Here is an 18,273-nt window from a genome sequence, read left to right on the forward strand (position 1 = left end):
AAAGAAAAGAAAAAGAAAGGAGAGAGAAAAGAGGAAGAGAAAGAAGGGAGGGAAGGAGAGAAAGAAAAAGTAAGAGAAAAAGAGATAGAGAAAAGAGGAAGGAAGGAAGGAAAGAGAAAGGAGAGGAAAGAAAGAAAAAAGGAAGAGAAAAGAAAGAAGAGAGAGAGAAGGAGGTAGGAAGGGAGGGAGGGAAAGAAAAGAAATTAGGTGACTTGCCTAGGTTCATCCAGCTAGCCAGTGTAAGTATCAGAGTTGGGATTTGAACTTAGGCAAGCCCCTAACTGAGCCCCATGGAATGTTCTCATCCCACTGTATTATTGAGCTGTTCTGCTTACCCCCTTGTCCCCTGTTCCTCTCTTTCTGCCCAGCAACTTCTGGTCTTCAGACTTCTCCACATTTTCCCAGGTGCCTTCTTCCCTCCCACCCCCCAATCTAGGTTTTCCCTGGGAAAGTACCCTCTGTATGTGTCCCTACCTTAATCCCTGTTTCTGTCAGAGCAGTCAGAGCTGCATGGGTTCCCAACCAGCCTGCTGGGATTAATGATGCCACTACCTCTTCCCAGAGACATGTAAACGGTTTAACATCAGAACCCCTCTGGAAGGGGACATGAAGGGTCAGCATTCCCAAGTCCATAGTATGTAGTAGTTCAGCACCGACTCCTCAGAAACCCAAGGCTGGTCACCAGCCATCTCCTACCACGTCCAGAAACCCCTTCTGTGGCACACAGCACAAAATCAAGAGAACAGAAAGAATAGAAGAACTTTTTTGCACAGTAGAAAATAAATTCAATCCTGCTGGAATATCCGTGGCAGAGGTGTGTCGGCCTGGCTGAGCGCTTCCCACCTAGGTGGGCTCATCTCTCCAGAGTGTGTGAGGATGACTTTCTCCTGACTTTCGTGTGTTCACTCCCTTCCATCACTGTCTCTGCTTCATCCATCCTTATTTGAGCTCAGCTTTCCCTCCCAGGCCTGAGGAGACTTCTGATTCTGGCTGTGGTTTGTACCTTCCTAATTTGCCCCCTGGTTGTTTCTTGGGACCTGTTTCTCTTCTTCGTTTTGGTCGTATAATGAGTAGATAATATCACAGGATACCAGAGCTGGAAGAGCCATAAACCACAGAATGTCAGAGCTGGGAGAGACCTAGATAGAATATCAGAAGTGAGCGGGTCCTTTGGACACAGATGTCAGAGCTGGGGATGCCCTTAGAACATAGAATGTCAGATAGGGAAAAGCCTTAAAATATAAAATGCCAGAGCTAGAAAGGAGCTTAGAATAGAGAACATCAGAGGTTGAGACCTTAGAACATGGAATATAAAATTAACAGGAAAATTAGAGCTGGGGGAGACCTTAGACACCATCTACCAATGCTCTTATTTTACAACTAAGGAAACTGAGGCCCAGAAATATGGAATGGTTTCTTATATCATGTAGTGAAAAACATTTTTCCTTCCCCCTCTGCTAGTCAGAAGGCCTTCTAGGGCAGGGTTGAGCCATCCTATGTTAGGGGTCTGGGCCTAAATTTCTAAAGTCACAACTCTTCCTCCAGCAGAGGCAGAGGAAGTGGTTTCTCTGGGGCCTGCCCCAGCTCAAGGAAGTAAGGCCATTTGGTCATTTGCTTGCTCAGCACAGGTCAGTCCACCCCCCACCTCAGTTGTACAAGGAGCTCCCACTCAGCTGGCTTTTCATTTTGAAATTATAAAACATGTTCCACAAAAATCAGGTACAACCAGGTATCCCTGAACCCCCATGGGACTATACATTTGGACCCAGCACTAACCTTGACACTTCATCCTCTAAGTGGGGCACTGAGCTTGGAATAAGGAAGACCTGAGTTCTTAGATCTCAGATACTTCCTAGCTATATGACCCTAGGCAAGTCATTTAACCTCTATTAGCCTCAGTTTCTTCATCTGTAAAATGAAGGGGATTGGACTTATTGGCCTCTAAGTTCCCTTCCAGCTCTAGTTTTGGATCTGATGACAAATGTAGATACCAAAGCTAGGAGAGAAATTAAGTGATTTGCCCAACATCCTCCATGTGACTTGGAAAAAGTCAAAAGTGGGATTCAACTCCAGAGCCATTTTTCTGCTTACTGGTTTTTATTCTAGGGTCTGACCAGAGTTCACTTTCTTATTCCTTGGCTCTTTCCTCCAGCACAGTGATATGAAAGACTCAGAAATCCCGTTTTAAAAGGTCTCAGATAGCCTTAACTCCTGCCTGAGTCCTCTCTGACTATACCTTTACCAACAACCCTTGTGATCAGTCCCCACAGAAGAAGGGGAGACCAATACCCACAGAGCAAGCTGGGAGGAGAACATTTCAGGGACTGCTAAAAAGAGAGATTGTTTTCTCCCCTAGCACACCCATATATATTGCTGAGTGAGAGGGCCAAGCCAGAGCCAAATCCAAGAACCCTCTCATTGGCCCCTGCCCCTGACCTTGGCCTCTTGCCTGACATCCGTGCCTGGACCACTGATCCTGCTTGTGCTCATCTCAGTCACCACTAATATCAGACTACGTGAACTGAGAGACAAAGTGTACCAAACACAGAAGGTGAGACGACTGCTCTCTTCTTCTCTGCTCAGACTGTGTACTAAGTATCATGTTGATTTCCGGTTATCACATTGTAATAAGATCATTGATAACTTGGAGCCCATCCAGGGAAAGGTGAACTGGATGGTGAGGAGCCTAGAGATTATGTCCTAGAAGGATCACATGAAAGAACTGGGGATATGGAGCTTGAAGAGGAAAACGATATGTGAAGAAGGACCCCAGAGGCTTCTTTCAAATATTTGATGGACTGACTAGTGGAAGAGGCAGCACACTTTTTTCTCCTTAGCCCTGTTATAACTTATTTTAGCCCCAAAGGATAGACTTAGGAGTACTGGGGGGAGGGAGGGGGGAGGAAGGAGTGTGTTAAGAGGAAGGATAAGGAAAAATCAGAGAGGCAAATTCCAGGTCAACCGAAGGGGAAAATTCACTAATTTCCTGATAATGTGGGCTATTCCAAAGTGAGATGAATGACTTTGGAAGGTTGTTGGTTTTCCTCTCTCTATGGGCAAAGGGGAAATGAACTCATTTCATGGCATCACTGGGTGATAATGAGATAGATAGATAGATAGATAGATAGATAGATAGATAGATAGATAGATAGATAGATAGAATTATATATTATATATTAAATATATATTATAGATAAATATATATATGGGAATTTTATAGGAAACCGAAGCAGACAGATTAAGTGACTTGTCCTGAGTCACAAGGCTACTCAGTATCTGTGATAAGATTTCATTCAAGGTCATTCTGATGCCAAAGCAAGTACACTCAGAGAAGGGATTATTGTTCAGGTAGAGAAGTTGGACTAATTATGGCTTGAGCTGTAAGGCTGATTCTGTGACTCACCAGTGTGTCCCCAGGAAGTTATAAAAACTTTCCCCCACCCCCATGCCCTGCCCTGACTGATTCCAGGACAGAACTGATGTCAAAATTCATCCCATGTAGCTGAGCTGGAGGAAGTGGTGAGTGGTTGGGCAATCCCCACATGAGTCCTACTTGGGGGGGGCCAAAAGAGAGGAAGAAGGAATCGATACTGATCATCTGGGGAGCCCTTCATTTCAGACAGTTTCTTTTTTGATTTGCTAGCACCCAGCACTGTGCCTGGAATATAGCAGGCTCTTAATAAATCCTTATGGAATGATTGAATGGATGAACGAAGGAATGAACGAACGAATGAATGAATGAATGAATGAATGAATGAATGAATGAATGGTAGAGTTCTTGACCAGGAGGCAGGAAACTTTCATTCAAAGTCAAGTCCGCCATTAATAAGGTCATAAGCCCTGGGCAAGTGACTATCTCTAACCTAATTTCCTCACCTTTTTACGAGGGAACTGGACCCAATGATCTCCATGGTTCTTTCCAATTTAATTCTACCTTCTAAGACAAACTCTGACATTTTCTGTTCTAAAGGCCCTTCCAGCTCTGACATGCTGTGTTCTAAGCTCTCTCCCAGATCTCATATTCTCTGTGTTCTAAGGGGTCCTCTCAGCTCTGCTTTTCTACTATTCCACGATTTTACAGTTCTAATTATGCTATTATATTATGGGCGTGCTTTTAGCCCTTACTATGGGACCCAAACCTTTACTAGGTCTCAGTTTTCCCCATCTTGGAAATGGTGAGAGGCAACTGTGAATTCAGCCTGAGGCAGAGTGGAGGGAGGGAAGGAAGGGGAAGGCTAGGAGTCACGGGATAGAAGTGAGTCACAAATGCCAGTCCAACCCCAATGGAGAGAATGGCTCTAGCAGGTGGGAAGGAAGGCCTGTCTCCTTGCTCCGGCCACCGGCATTCCACAGTGCAGCAGCTGGAGAGGAGAGGCGGGCTGATCCCCTCCCTGACGCCCCCCCCCCCCAACAGCACATGCCTCTGCCTGGGATCTCAATGCAAGTGGAGCTAGGAGCCCCGACACATTTTTGCCTGGGGCTTGAAGGAGTTGTGGAGAGGGGATGGGGGTGGGACTTAGCCTGAATGGAAAGGCTACATGTGTGATGCGCAAGCTGTTCCAGTTGGGGGGGAGGGGGAAGGGGTTGATTTTGTCAGTGGGCATCCGGGCCTCTGCAGCTGCCGAGTCTTTCCCTGGATGAGCTATTCAGAGAGAGGCGGGCAGGAATGTAGGCATGATGCCAGGGTCTCACAGACTCTCAGCGATTGATAAAGGTGCTGAGCCTCAATCCTGGATGCTTTGTTGCCAAGCAGGGCCAGGGATGGATTGGCCCAGCAAACAGGCAGAGCTAAGGGCCCCCAGGCCTCCGCCTTCTCCCTCTCTGCAAATGAATAAGCCTCCAATCCCTTCTCTGGGGCAGGAGGAGGGGGGATGGGGAGAAAGATCCTGGAGAGGAGAAAACCCTGCCCAAGTTTTCTCCGTATGACCTTGGGTAAGTCACTGGGCCTCAGTCTCCTCCTCACCTTTAAAATGAAGGGGTTTTGCCTAGGGCCTCTAAGGACCCTTCCCAACCCTAAAATTCTATGTGCTAAGGCCCTTCCCAGCTCTGACATTCTCTGTTCTAAGGTCTCTCCCAGCTCTGACATTCTGTTCCAAGCTCCCTCCCAGCTCTGTGTTCTAAGCTCTCTTCCAGCTCCAGCATTCTCTGTTCTAAGCTCCCAGCTCTAACATTTGTTCTTCTAAGTCCCTTCCCAGCTGACACTCAGATATTCAATCTCCAGTCACATGAAATTAGTGAGCCACATATGGGCACAGCACCCACCTCTTTGGGGAGGTGGAGCATAGATCAGGATGATACCATCTCCAAAACTAATGGCACACAGTGCCTCAACTACCTCAGAAGGCTTCTACATCTGCGTTTTCCTCTGCTTCCCTCCCCCACCTTCCAACTAATTTGCCCCATGAACCATTCCGCTCCCTCTTCCAGCGAGGGGGATAGGGTTAGATGAAGGAAGAAGCAGAACACGGGCCTGAGAAGGAGCTTGCTGCCGCTCCCAGGCGAGCAAATGTTTGAGATCGTTTGTCCTGTTGCCAGCTGTATTCCCGCCTTCAGAATTGCTCCCTGCTGACGTTTGGGCTGGCAGAAGTCATCCTGCTGCTCAGAGACACAGAGGGCTGGGAGGGAACTCTTGCTTATCCAACAGCAGGCAGTGGATTGAAAAACCGAAGGAAAGGAAATGAGATCTCTAGAAGCCCAGAGGCTTCTGGCAGGCCAGACCTCAGGATGGAATGTCCACCCACCGGTCTTCTCTGCCCCTGCCTGAGACAGGTCACTCTGGGCACAGACCCCACAGCCCTCAGGGGGAGCCCAGCTCTAGCTCAAGGTGACCTGACCCACCATGGACCCACAGCATACAAGTTGTTGTTCAGTCATTTTCAGTCTTGCCCAACTCTTTGTGACCCCGTTTGGGCTTTTCTGGGCAGAGATGCTAGAGTGGTTGCCACTTCCTTCTCCAGCTCATTTGACAGATGAGGAAACTGAGGCAAACAGAGGGAAGAGACTTGCCCAGGGTCACACAGCAGAGATCCTAGAGTAGTTTGCCATTTCCATCTCTAGCTCATTTGACAGATGAGGAAACTGAGGCAAACAGAGGGAAGGGACTTGCCCAGGGTCACACAGCAGAGATCCTAGAGTAGTTCGCCATTTCCTTCTCTAGCTCATTTTACAGAGAAAGAAACTGAGACAGAGGGAAATGACTTATCCAGGGTCACACAGCTAATAAGTCTGAGGCCAGATTTTATCCTGACTCCAGGCCCAGCACTCTATCCACTTTACCATCTACCTGCCCCTTGGGCAGAATCTGTTACTAATGAGGACAAACTTCAACCTCCCACTTCAACAGTGCTCACATTTTACCCAGCCCTCTCGATTCATTCAGCAGACATTAAACATCCATTAAGGACCAAGCATTGTAGGCCCAGAGCATATAAAGATAAAAAATGAAACAGTTGCTTTCTGAAACAAGTTGATATTGTTATCTCTCAGCAACTCTGTGAGTTACATAGTAAAATCCCCATTTCACAGAGGGGAAAGCTGAGGTGCGGGTTAGGGAACATCATCACACAGCTAGGTTTAGATTCAGGACCTAAATCCAGCTCTGAGCCATATGACCCAAAGTCCAGAATTGTAGATTATAAAGCCAGGAAGGACCTTGGAAATCCTATAGTTCATTTGGCTGCCTTGTTTTACTGATGAAAAACCAGCAAAGGTTAAATAACTTGCCTGTGGTCGCACAGGCAGGAATTAGCGGCTCCTTTGACTGCTCTGCCTTCAGTATTGGCTCTCTAGCCACTTCTGGCACCATTCAGTTCTCCTAACAATATGGAGTGCCTACTATGTGCAAAGCACTGAGCTACACACACAGGCTTCAAAGAGAAGACCCCACCGCCGGCTGACACTGACTGGTCAGAAACACCTGGCCCACCTTTGGCTCTGTAGGGCTCCCACAGCCCAGCCTCCCCCACCATTGCATAAAAGATCCATTCCACTGGCAGTACTTGCTGTTGGCATCGCTGGCCCATCTGTGGCCTGCTCTAAGGCATTCTGTTCTCTTAATTGCCTGTCAGGCCATTCACCCCCGTGGGTAGGACCCTCGGGACCTACGGCAGAACCACAGAGTAATTGATTGGAGGCTTATTGACTTTGGGCTGCTTACATACAGCCTGACCTGGCAGGAGAGCTGCTCCAGAGAAACCAGTGATCCAGGGGGCCCAGGCTTCCTGCCCCGTGGGCTCTACTCCAGAGCAGCTGAGGAAACTGAGCTCTTCACGTCCCCACGTCCAGAATCACAGAACACCAACGTAGAGATGATATCCCTGAAGTGCTTAGCATGGTGCCTGACCCATAGGAGGGCCGTGTATAAATGCTATTCTCTTCCCCCCCCCTCCAACTAGTACTTGAAGTGACCTTAGAACATAAAACATCAGAGTTGGAAGGAGAGGATCCTTAGAACAAAGAATGTCAGAGCCCAGAGGGACCTTAGAACACAAAACATCAGAGCTGAAGGACAACTAGGTGGCTTAGTGGACACAGAGCCAGGCCTGGAGATGGGAGATCCTTGGTCCATATCTGGCCTTGATGGCTCTGTGACCCTGGGCAAGTCACTTAACTCTAGTTGCCGAGCCCTTACTGCTCTTCTGCCTTAGAACCTATACTGAGTATTAATTCTAAGACAGAAGGTAAGGGGATAGATAGATAGACAGATAGACAGACAGAGATGGACAAACAGACAGATGGATAGATAGATATAGATGGATGGATAGATGGATAAACAGAAAGACAGACAGAAAGATAAACAGACAGGGATGGATAGATAGATAGATAGCTAGATAGATAGATAGATAGATAGATAGATAGATGAATCGATAGACAGCTAGATAGGCAGAAAGACACATAGACAGACAGACAGACAGATAGATAGATATAGATGGATGGATAGATGGATAAACAGACAGACAGATATAAATAGATGGATGGATAAACAGAAAGATAGAGGGATGGACAAAGATAGATAGATAGATATAGATGTATAAACAGACAGAAAGATGGATAAACAGAAAGATAAACAGATAGACAGGGATGGACAAACAGACAGATATAGACGGATGGATGGATAGATGGATAAACAGACAGAAAGACAGATAGACAGAAATAGATGGATGATTAAACAGAGATAGATTGATAGACAGACAGCCAGAGATGGATAGATGGATGGACAAACAGAAAGATGTATAGATAGACATAGATGGATGGATGATAGAGATGGATAAACAGAATGAAAGATAGAGACAGATAGATGATGGATTGAGAGATAGATAAATGATAGACATGGATGACATATGGATGGATAGACAGATATACATATATGTGTATAAATTACATATCTGTGTTTATGTGTATGTATCAGAGCTGGAAGAAAAGGATCCTTAGAATATATAATGTCAGCTAGGAGGGACTTTAGAGGGGTCAGAGTTGAAAGGGTTCTTAATACACAGAATGTCAGAATTGAGGGCAAACTAGAACAAAGACTTTGAAGACTAGAAGGGACTGTAGAAATGAGAATATTGGCTTGGCTTTACAGATCGATCATCTGGCCCAGCTCTCTCCGATTTGTCTTGCCTTCTTAGAGAATAAGGCCATGAGTGGTTTCAGAATGGTCTTGCACTGAGGCAGCGAAATGACCTGAAAAGGCATTTTGAGCCCATAGTATATAGAATTAGAAGGAATATATTATCTGGTCCAATCTCGTTTTACAGATGAGGAAACTGAGGCTCCAAGATTGCCCAACTCTGCCCTTTCCATTCTTACCAGATTGCCTCTTTGAGTGGTTTTGTTATTTCTGGTGTTTACTCTTCTAAACTAAGACTTCTGGGGAGACCAAGAGGAAGATGCAGAGTAGACCTCAAGAACTTCTGGTTTTCTGACCAGCCTAAGTCCTACTACCTTCCAACACCCTGACCACATCCTCTTACACTCCTCTCTCCCTTCCCTCCACTAGCATATCTGCTTATAAAGAGGTGGGTTTACACTTTGCTTTCTCAGCAGCTCCTATCACCCACCCCCTTCTGTCTATCTGTCTCTCTCTCTCATTTCTCCTTTGTTTCTTTCTTGTCTCTCTCTGTCATCTCTGTCTCTGCCTTGCCTTGGAGATATATCCTTGATTCTGAGATAGATCAATCTCCCCTTTCTCAAGACCTCTTCAGATTGACTTGGGATGTGATATCTACTGTATAGAAGCCTTGGTCCTGCCCCTCACTGAAGCTCACAGCACTTATCGCCAAAAAAGGGACCTCATTTTATAAAATGAGGAAACATCTTCAGAGAGGGGGAAGTGACTTATCTGTGGCCACCCAGATGACAAGGTAGGAGAATCAGGATTCAAATCCAGATCCTCACCCCCAAATCCAGTGTTCTTTCTCTTAAACATGTTTGCCCCTGTCCTTGGTTTGCTGATGGACAAAAGGATCTACATAATCCTCCTCTGTCTGCCAAATGAAGGCACAATTAGAGAGAGTTCAAGGGAGTGGCTGATTTACAGCAGCTTGGCACTATGCCTACATTCCTACCCAACTCTCTCCAAATAGTTCACCCAGGAAATCACACAGCAGCAGCGGAAGCCTGGGTGTCCAAAAATAAAATCAGCTGCTCCTTGGGTCAGTTGCTTCAATTTCCATGAACCTTGAGCTCTCTTTTGTGCTAAGTGAGTTTTGGTCTAGATGGTCTTTAAGGGGCCTCCCAGCTCTGACATACTTTATCCTAAGCTCTCTCCCAGTTCTGACATTCTCTGTTCTAAGGGCTCTCCCAGCTCTAACATTCTGTGTTCTAAGGGCTCTCCCAGCTCTGACATTCTGTGTTCTAAGGGCTCTCCCAGCTCTGACATTCTGGGTTCTAAGATCTCTCCCAGCTCTGACATTCTCTGTTCTAAGGTCTCTCCCAGCTCTGACATTCTGTGTTCTAAGGGCTCTCCCAGCTCTGACATTCTCTGTTTTAAGATCATCCCCTGCTCTGACATTCTCTGTTCATAAGGGTCCTCCCAGCTTTCTAAATACTGGGTTATTCCAGCTATCGCTTTGTGGCAGATGTACCAAGTGTCTGTCCCATCTCCCTGGGCCTGGAAGGATCCCCTTGCAGAAGCCCCCAGGTTTCTCCAGAATGGCAGCTGTTGTCAGATCCACAGCCCCAGGCTGAGAGGGGTTTGCCTGACTGATAAGCAGGAGGCCTGTGCACATTTTAGCTGGCCTGTGTCCCCACCTACTACTGTGTGATAAGCCTTTGGCCCTCCCTGCTCATTGCCCCCGGCCCCAGCACAGCTGCTGGGGAGGGTCAACTGTGAAAGAAGCCAGGGAGGGGCCTCTTGTGAGCAGTGTCTGTTTCCCAAATGCCTTTTGGGAGAAAACCGGCTGAGAGTGCCCTGAATACCCTTTCCCTCCCAGAGCCGAGGGGCAGGGTCTAGCTTCTACCGAGCAGTGAAGGAACAAAAAAGGAAGAGGGGGAAGTTAGTCTGAAGAAAGAATTACTATTATTTCTGCAGAAAGGAAAAATTCGTCTGCAGAAAACTGAAGACAGTCATTTTAAGTTAAATTCTCTAGGCCTTTTTGTGTACTCCTACTGTGTGCCAGGCACTGGGCTGAATACTAAGGGCTATGTAAAGACAGAAACTAAACAGCTCCTGCCTTCTAGGAGCTTACATTTTGCAAGAGGGATAAAGTATATTTCTGGTGGTATCATCCTTTAGCAAAGAAGCTACAGAGCTGGGGCTCTGTCCTTTGTAATAAAAGCAGAGGTGTTGGCTATTGTACTCAAAATAGGCAGTGTGAGGAAATTGCTGAGAATCCTGGGAAAGGAGATAGAGACTGGGCTAGTCTAAAACACCTGGCTCCCATGGACTCCTGAGTCATTCTCCCCACTTCCCATAAACTGCCCTTCCCCTCTTGTCTGCCCAAGGTCAGGCCTCTTCTCAGGGTAGAGACAGTGGACTGTCATAGAAAGTGGGCTGACTGGGGGCAGCTGGGTAGCTCAGTGGATTGAGAGCCAGGCCTAGAGATGGGAGGTCCTAGGTTCAAATCTGGCCTCAGACACTTCCCAGCTGTGTGACCCTGGACAAGTCACTTGACCCCCATTGCCTACCCTTACCACTCTTCTGCCTTGGAGCCAATACACAGTATTGACTCCAAGACGGAAGGTAAGGGTTTTAAAAGAAAGAAAAAGAAAGTGGGCTGACTTTCAGAAAACCTGAGTTATCTCAGGAAAATTATTTCCCAATTACCAGACCTCCATTTACTTGTCTGTAAAATGAAGTTGGATCTGATGATCTTCAAATTCCTTCCAACTTGACACTTTATGTTCTCAGTTCTACATTCTCAGGTTTTCTTTGGCTCTAAAAGTTCTTTTTTCTTCTAAAGCATCCTCTAGCTCTGATATTCCATGTTCTACATTTTCTCCCTTCTATGATATTCTATGTTCTTACAGCCCTTCTAGATCTGACATTCTGGGTTCTAAAGATCCTCCCAGCTCCAACATTCTGTGTTCCTAGGTCCTATCCCACTCTGACATTCTGGGTTTTAAGAGTCTTCCTAGATCTGACATTCTGGGTTCTAAGGGTCCTCCCAGCTCTGACACTCAGGGTTCTAAGGGCTCTCCCCACTCTGATAGTAGTTTTATGAGTAATTAATTGTTCAGTATGAATCTAATTGTCTCTAATGTTTTCCCTAATCCTTGGAGCAAACCCATGCTAGCTAATGGAGTTTGGGGGGCAAGGATTCCCCCAATCCTCACTCTCCCTTTGCCTGTCTGCACCTTGCCCAGGTATGATGCTGGCCGAGATGGCTTCATTGACTTGATGGAACTGAAGCTCATGATGGAGAAGCTCGAAGCTCCCCAGACACACCTGGGTCTGAAAAACATGATTAAAGAAGTAGACGAGGATCTGGACAACAAATTGAGCTTCCGAGAGGTGAGGTGGGCAGGGAGCCTTGCCTGGCATCATCACTGATGCTTGGATGGGTATGGGAAGTCCAATGGGGAATCAGGAGGCAGGCAGAGCCTGTTATTCAGAATCAGGGCTTGGGGGCCCATTTGGCATCATAATGGATTCATATAAAGGAGGGGGCCACAAAATGAAGGTATAGCAGAGGAGAGCCCCCTGGCCTCAGTTTACTCACCAATAAAATGGATGTTAACTTGACTAACAGTAGTAAGAAATGCCTCGTTCAAGGTTCCTGGCATAGACTATAAATTTCCTAGTAGATGTTGTGGTCCAGGTGATAAACTAAATCACAATTTTCATATTCTCCTTCTTTTTAGAACCTCCTGTCCAGACATATGTAGTCAGGTGTTTTACTCACATAAGGAGTATTTACTGAACACCTACTATGTGCCCAACCCTGGACACTATAGGAGAATACAGAGAAATGGGAAACCCTCCCTGACCTCATGTTTCTTAATGTCTGTTTGGGGAGACAAGACTCAAATACATGGGGAAAGTTCCTTTAGTTAAATTAAACAAACATTTATTAAGTGCCTGCTGTTTGTAAGAGGATATGTGACAGGGCTATAAAATCTTACATTTTATTTTGTTCAGTGGGTAGAAAGTGGGGTGAAAATATATTGTAGGTAAATAAAGGAAGAGACATCATGGGACACTGGAAAGAGACCTGGCTATGGAGTCTCAGAACCTGTATTCAAATTGTGCCTCTGTCACTAGTAATATGACCTTGGGCAAGTCACTGTATGTCTCTGGGACTCAGTTTCTTTATCTGCAAAATAATAGGGTTATTTTAAAAAAATAATAATAATAGGGTTAGACTAAATGATAGCATAATGAATGTGGCAAATAGAGGCCTAAAAGTGGATTCAAGAAGTCTTGGATGCAAATCCCACCTCACACATTTAGTTCTGTTACTTTTTGGAGGTTAAGCTAGTTAACTTCATTGTTCTTCTCTGTAAACAAGGAGATTGGGTTAGATGACTTCTGAGATCTAGATCTCTGACCCTATATGCCTGGAATTCAGAGAGCTGAGACTTTAGAATCCAGAATGTCAAAGAGAATGTCAGAGCTGGGAGGGAGCTTAGAATAGAGAATGTCAGAGCTGGGAGGGAGCTTAGAACAGAGACTATTGGAGCTGGGAGAGTCATTTAAGTACATTGTTAGAACTAAGAGAGGCTTTAGAACCCAGAATGTCAGAATTAGGAGGACCCTTAGAACTCAGAATGTCAAAGCTTAGAACACAGACTATCAGAAGCGGGGAGGAGCTTAGAATACAGAATATCAAAGCAGAGAGGGATCTTAGGACACAATGTCAGAGCTTAAAGATTATCTAGACCTACTCTCTCATTTTACGAGTGTGGAAACTGAGGTCTCAAGAGCCGTGACTTGTTCCACGTCACATACCTAAGTCAGTGGCTAAGTGGAGAATAGGACCCGGGTCTTCACAGATGGTTGAGGAAGTTGTCTTTCTCCTCTCTTCAAACAGGCTGATTTTTCCATGTAGAAGGATCCCCAAGCCGAAGTAAGTGGGGCAACAGGCAAAGGACAGAGCCCCAAGACCCAAGGCTTTCTAACGACTTGAACTTTCTTGTTTCCTTATAGTTCCTCCTGATTTTCCGGAAGGCGGCAGCAGGGGAGCTCCAGGAGGACAGTGGACTTCACGTTCTCGCCCAGCGCTCTGAAATTGATGTCTCAACAGAAGGAGTTAAAGGAGCCAAGAACTTTTTTGAAGCCAAAGTAAGGCAAACAGAAGGGTATTTGGAGTTCAGTGTCCCTAGCAGAGGTTTGGTGTCTCCCTTATGGGGGGGGGGGGCACTGGCAACTGTATGGAAGGGCTCTGGACTCTGGAACTTTCTCTCTTGGGGTTGCAGCCTCCTTCCTCACTGGCACATCAGAACTAGACTCTGCCATGAGTCAGAAGCCATTAAAAAAGCTCCTAATTTTAGGCCCACCATGGCAGGCTATCCCCGCTCTCTTTCAGCTCTCCTTCCCTTCTCCCTTGGCTTCTGTCACAACTAAATGAATTCCTTCCGTAAGTTTCCCCACCTCCGTCACCCCAAACCCTTAAATAAATATATTTCTGTACCCCCTACTTCTATAAAGATGAAACTCTCTGCCATGAAAAGAGGATTTTATTTAGAGTCAGGATCCTTGGATGTCAGTCAGAGCTCTGCTATTTGTTCATTTTGTGACCTCTAGAAAATTATGTCTTCCTTCTAAGCCTTAGTTTCCCCTTCTATAAAATGAAGGGCTTGAACTAAGGGATCTGTAAGGTCCCTTCCAGTGGTAAGAACTCTGTCAGAGGAAGTGTTGGTAAAAAGTTCCACACTCTGAAGTCAGGAGCCCTGGACTCGATTTCCAACTCTGACTTGAGCTGTAAGACCCTTAGTCAAGTTACTTCATTTTCTGAGCTTCGCCCGTTTCCCTATTTGTAGCATGGATGTGATCGTATTTCATTACCTATTTCGCAGGGCTATGATGAAGAAAGAAGACTGGAAAATCAGGAGGGAGCTAGATTAGGAAGGGCTTTGAACGCCAGTCTGGTATTCAGTCCTGGTGCCATTGGGATGGAGTGAGTGACATGGTCAAACCTGGATAGTAGTATCACCATTTTATAGATGGGGAAACCAAGGCCCAGGAAAGTAAAGGCACTCGGGGTCACATATTAACCTAAGTGTCAGAACCAGGGTTTGAACTTGGATCTCTTCTAACTCCAAAGCCACATTTCTTTCCATTCTACATGGTAGCAACTGACCAGTGATAGATAAATAGATAGTAGGTGGATGGATGGATGGATGGATGGATAGACAATTAGATAGATAGAAAGATGAATGGACCGAAGGACAGGTAGGCAGAAGGATAAAGAGAAAAGGAGAGACAGACAGGCAGATAGACAGACAGACAGAAGGATAAATAGATGTATGGATAGATGGACAGAAGGATAGGCAGACAGGTTAGATAGATAGGCTGATGGATAGATGGATAGACAGAGATGAATGGAAAGATGCATAGATAGATAGACAGTTATGGGTAAACTAAAGCTGTTATATTAAACCTCTTTTGTAGGCAGTTGTTAGGGGGTTAAACTGTTCTGCAGGTGATTGGTAAACAGCCTGAAGCAGTTTGGTGCAACCCTTATTTATTTATAGAAGAGGTGGGATAGGAACAGGAGATAGGAATAGAATTGGAAATCTCTTAACCTTATGCTAAAAATATCTAAATAAAACCCCCCAAATCTAACTGCTTTTTTTCAAGATGGATGGATGGAGATTAATAGATAGATAGATAGATAGATAGATAGATAGATAGATAGATAGATAGATAGATAGATAGATAGATGGATAGATAGATAGATGGATGGATGGATAGATGGATGGATGGATGGATGGATGGATGGATGGATGGATGGATGGATGGATGGATAGATGGATAGATGGATGTGATAGATGGATAGATAGATAGATAGATAGATAGATAGATAGATAGATAGATAGATAGATAGATAGATAGATAGATGGATGAATGGATGAATGGATGAATGGATGTATGAATGGACAGATAGATGAATAGATGGCTAGAAGGATAGATAGAAGGATGGACAGCTAGAGACCAAAAGTTAAATAGATGAATGGGTGAATAGTGCTTATTATGTACTAGGCTCTGTGTTAAAAGCTGAAGAAAAAAATGGAAGTATGCAAGCCAGACTATGCCCTCAGACTTATATTCTTATGGGAGAATACAACACGTAAGTAGAACCAGAAAGGCAGCAGAGACAAAATGAGCAAAGAGGAAAGGGGTATTTGGAGGGTGGGAAGGCTGGAGGGGACTCCCACGCACCTTCCCCTCCTCTTTTCCTGGTGGCCTTCACCCTGACTCCCTTGCCTACCTGGTTTGCTTGTACAGGTCCAAGCAATCAATGTCTCCAGCAAGTTTGAGGAAGAGATTAAGGCCGAGCAGGAGGAGCGGAAACGGCAGGCCGAAGAGCAGAAACAGAGAAAAGCTGCCTTCAAGGAGCTGCAGTCAGCCTTCAAGCAGTGAGCAGGAGCAGGTCGGGGCCCGGCCACCCCCTCCATGCCTTTTGCCCCACTGGAAGCTCCAAGGAATGCTGTCAAAGATAGGCCAAGTAGCTCATGGTTGACGGACCAATTCTAAGAGCTGTTGCCTGTGAATGATGAGCCCATCTGGGCCTCAGCCCAAACTCCCAAGTCCTGCCTGTTTGCTCTTCCTGTTCTCCCCAATTGCAAATATAGCCATTACCACCGGCATCTTCACCTCCCTCCTCTCGGAACTCTGCCCAGTCCAGGAAATCCCCTGTGAATGTTAGTCCTGCCTCCCTGTCTTCTGGACCCTCAGGACTCCTCTGAAGCTCCCAGTGCATGGGCAATCCCTTGAGAACATGCCTTTTTTGACCAGGTCTGGGCACAGACCTCCTCCCTTTCTCTCACCCACCCCTTTTCTTCCTCCTCCTCCCATACCCTCATCTTATTTTTCCTTCTCCGTCCCCTGCCAACTGTCTCAAAGCCAGCGCCATATAGGACCCTCAGAGTTCAATAAGGTCTCTAACCCCCTCCTCTGGAGCCAGTTCCATCTCTGGAATGCAAGAAAGGAGAAAGGACTTGGCAATCATTCACCAGGAAGTCAAGGAACAGAGAGGGGTGACCAAGATAGATGGAGCATAGATCAGCACCCTGGATTAGAAGAGACTTCAGAAGACATTGAATCTAACCCCTTCATTTTACAAATAGGGAAACTGAGGCCTAGGAAACCTGTGACTTGCCCTAGATGTCCCCAGCATTTCTCACAAAGGCTTCTTTCCCTGCCCCCAGATCTGGCAAGAAAGCCTTGAAGCCCCATGATGGCAGTTCAGATCATGGTGATTATATCCTGATGTTATGGGCACCAGGCCTCCCGGGCCCTGAGATTTAACTCCTTGTATCTAGCATAGGTTGAGGAAGGACCAGTCTACCTCATGGGCCCACTCTCTGCCAGGAAGTCATCTTTTCGGATGTCTAAGGCACAGGTGGGCACAGTGGGGCAGAAGCACCCAGCTCCCCATTCCCCCAGGGTCTCAGTGAGGCACAGGAATCCTGGAAGACTTAATAAACAAGTCAGGGGAAGTGCTGGGCTGGGCTGGAGGATGTGAGGGAGAGAGAAGATGGAGACCAGGAGGAATGGACTGACAGTCCCCAAAGAAAGGGAGAGGAAAAATAGAGATATCACCATTCTCCAGGCAGCATCCAAAAAGTGCTTTTAGGTGTATTTGCATGCACTGTGACATTGCAGAGCCAAAAGGTCCCCCTGAGCCCCTGGGTTCTGCCCCTTCTCCTTTCACACTTCAGACCACCATCCATCCATCCATCCATCCATCCATCCATCCATCCGTTCATCTCTCCATTCACACAAATGTGTGGTGCAACGTCCCACTGGACATCCTTCACCGACTTGCCAGGTTGATTTTGGTGATCAAGACAAGTCTCATTGTATCCACCAGGCTGGGGAAGCATGAGAACCCCCTGGCCTGCCTCCTATGTGATTCCCCCAAACCTGACGGCCTGAGCGACAGCCAGTGGTGGCCTTGCTTCCTGAGATGTCGTTGTGTTTTCTGTCTATGTGATTTCTTAATGCTGTGACCAGTTGTCAGTCAGTCAGTCGCCCAGCCGAAACACAAACCCATCTACTCTGCCACTAAAGTTATGCAACCTCTCTGTGTCTCTCGTGACAATGTCACTGCTTTCTAGACTCAATAACCCTTTATTTTAGTAAGATTCTCAGAAGATCATACTAAGCTCACTGTCGAACTTTCAGAGGTTTTATTTTGGTATAAATAATCTGCAGAAATCAGAGATACTAATGAGGCAGCAACCGGGGGTCCCCCGGTGGTGTTTCCTTAGCAGATGTCTTTGTACAGATAACTATAAAATACTTTTTTCTTTCTTCCTTCCTTCCTTCCTTTCTTCCTTTCTTTTTTTTTTCTTTTGGGTTTGTTTTCCCCCTTTAAAAAATACTTCATTCAGTGGAACAGTTATTTTTTTTAACTAAAATATGATAAAAACCATTCTATATTTTCATGTGTGTGGTGTCCTTGGTGCTTGGGGACGGACTGTAGAACAAGGGACCAGAGGTTCCCAGAGGCAAGACATTTATTGGTGTTGGAGAAAAAAGATGGGAATCTGGAGTAGCAGAGGGGAAGGTGGTTAGGGGTCCTGGCATTGCCTCCTATAATTAGGGTATACTGTGTGGGTCTGGGGGCACCTAAAATCTTAGAATGAGAATGTCAGTGCTAAAAG

General features: G+C 46.0%; 1 protein-coding gene across 2 annotated transcripts in view; it reads left to right on the forward strand.

The window, feature by feature from the left end:
- The window catches only part of EFHD2 (EF-hand domain family member D2), a 23,318-nt gene extending 5,352 nt beyond the window's left edge, over positions 1-17,966 (forward strand). For both annotated transcript variants that reach the window (XM_044671280.1, XM_044671281.1), the window contains 3 exons: positions 11,806-11,953; positions 13,589-13,723; positions 15,890-17,966. In XM_044671280.1, coding sequence (XP_044527215.1) covers positions 11,806-11,953; positions 13,589-13,723; positions 15,890-16,024 — 418 coding nt within the window. In that variant the 3' untranslated portion in view covers positions 16,025-17,966. The remainder of the gene's footprint in view (positions 1-11,805; positions 11,954-13,588; positions 13,724-15,889) is intronic.
- The last annotated feature ends 307 nt before the right edge of the window (positions 17,967-18,273 follow it).

Source organism: Gracilinanus agilis, chromosome 3 (assembly GCF_016433145.1).
Source record: "Gracilinanus agilis isolate LMUSP501 chromosome 3, AgileGrace, whole genome shotgun sequence".
NCBI classification, from domain to species: Eukaryota; Metazoa; Chordata; class Mammalia; order Didelphimorphia; family Didelphidae; genus Gracilinanus; species Gracilinanus agilis.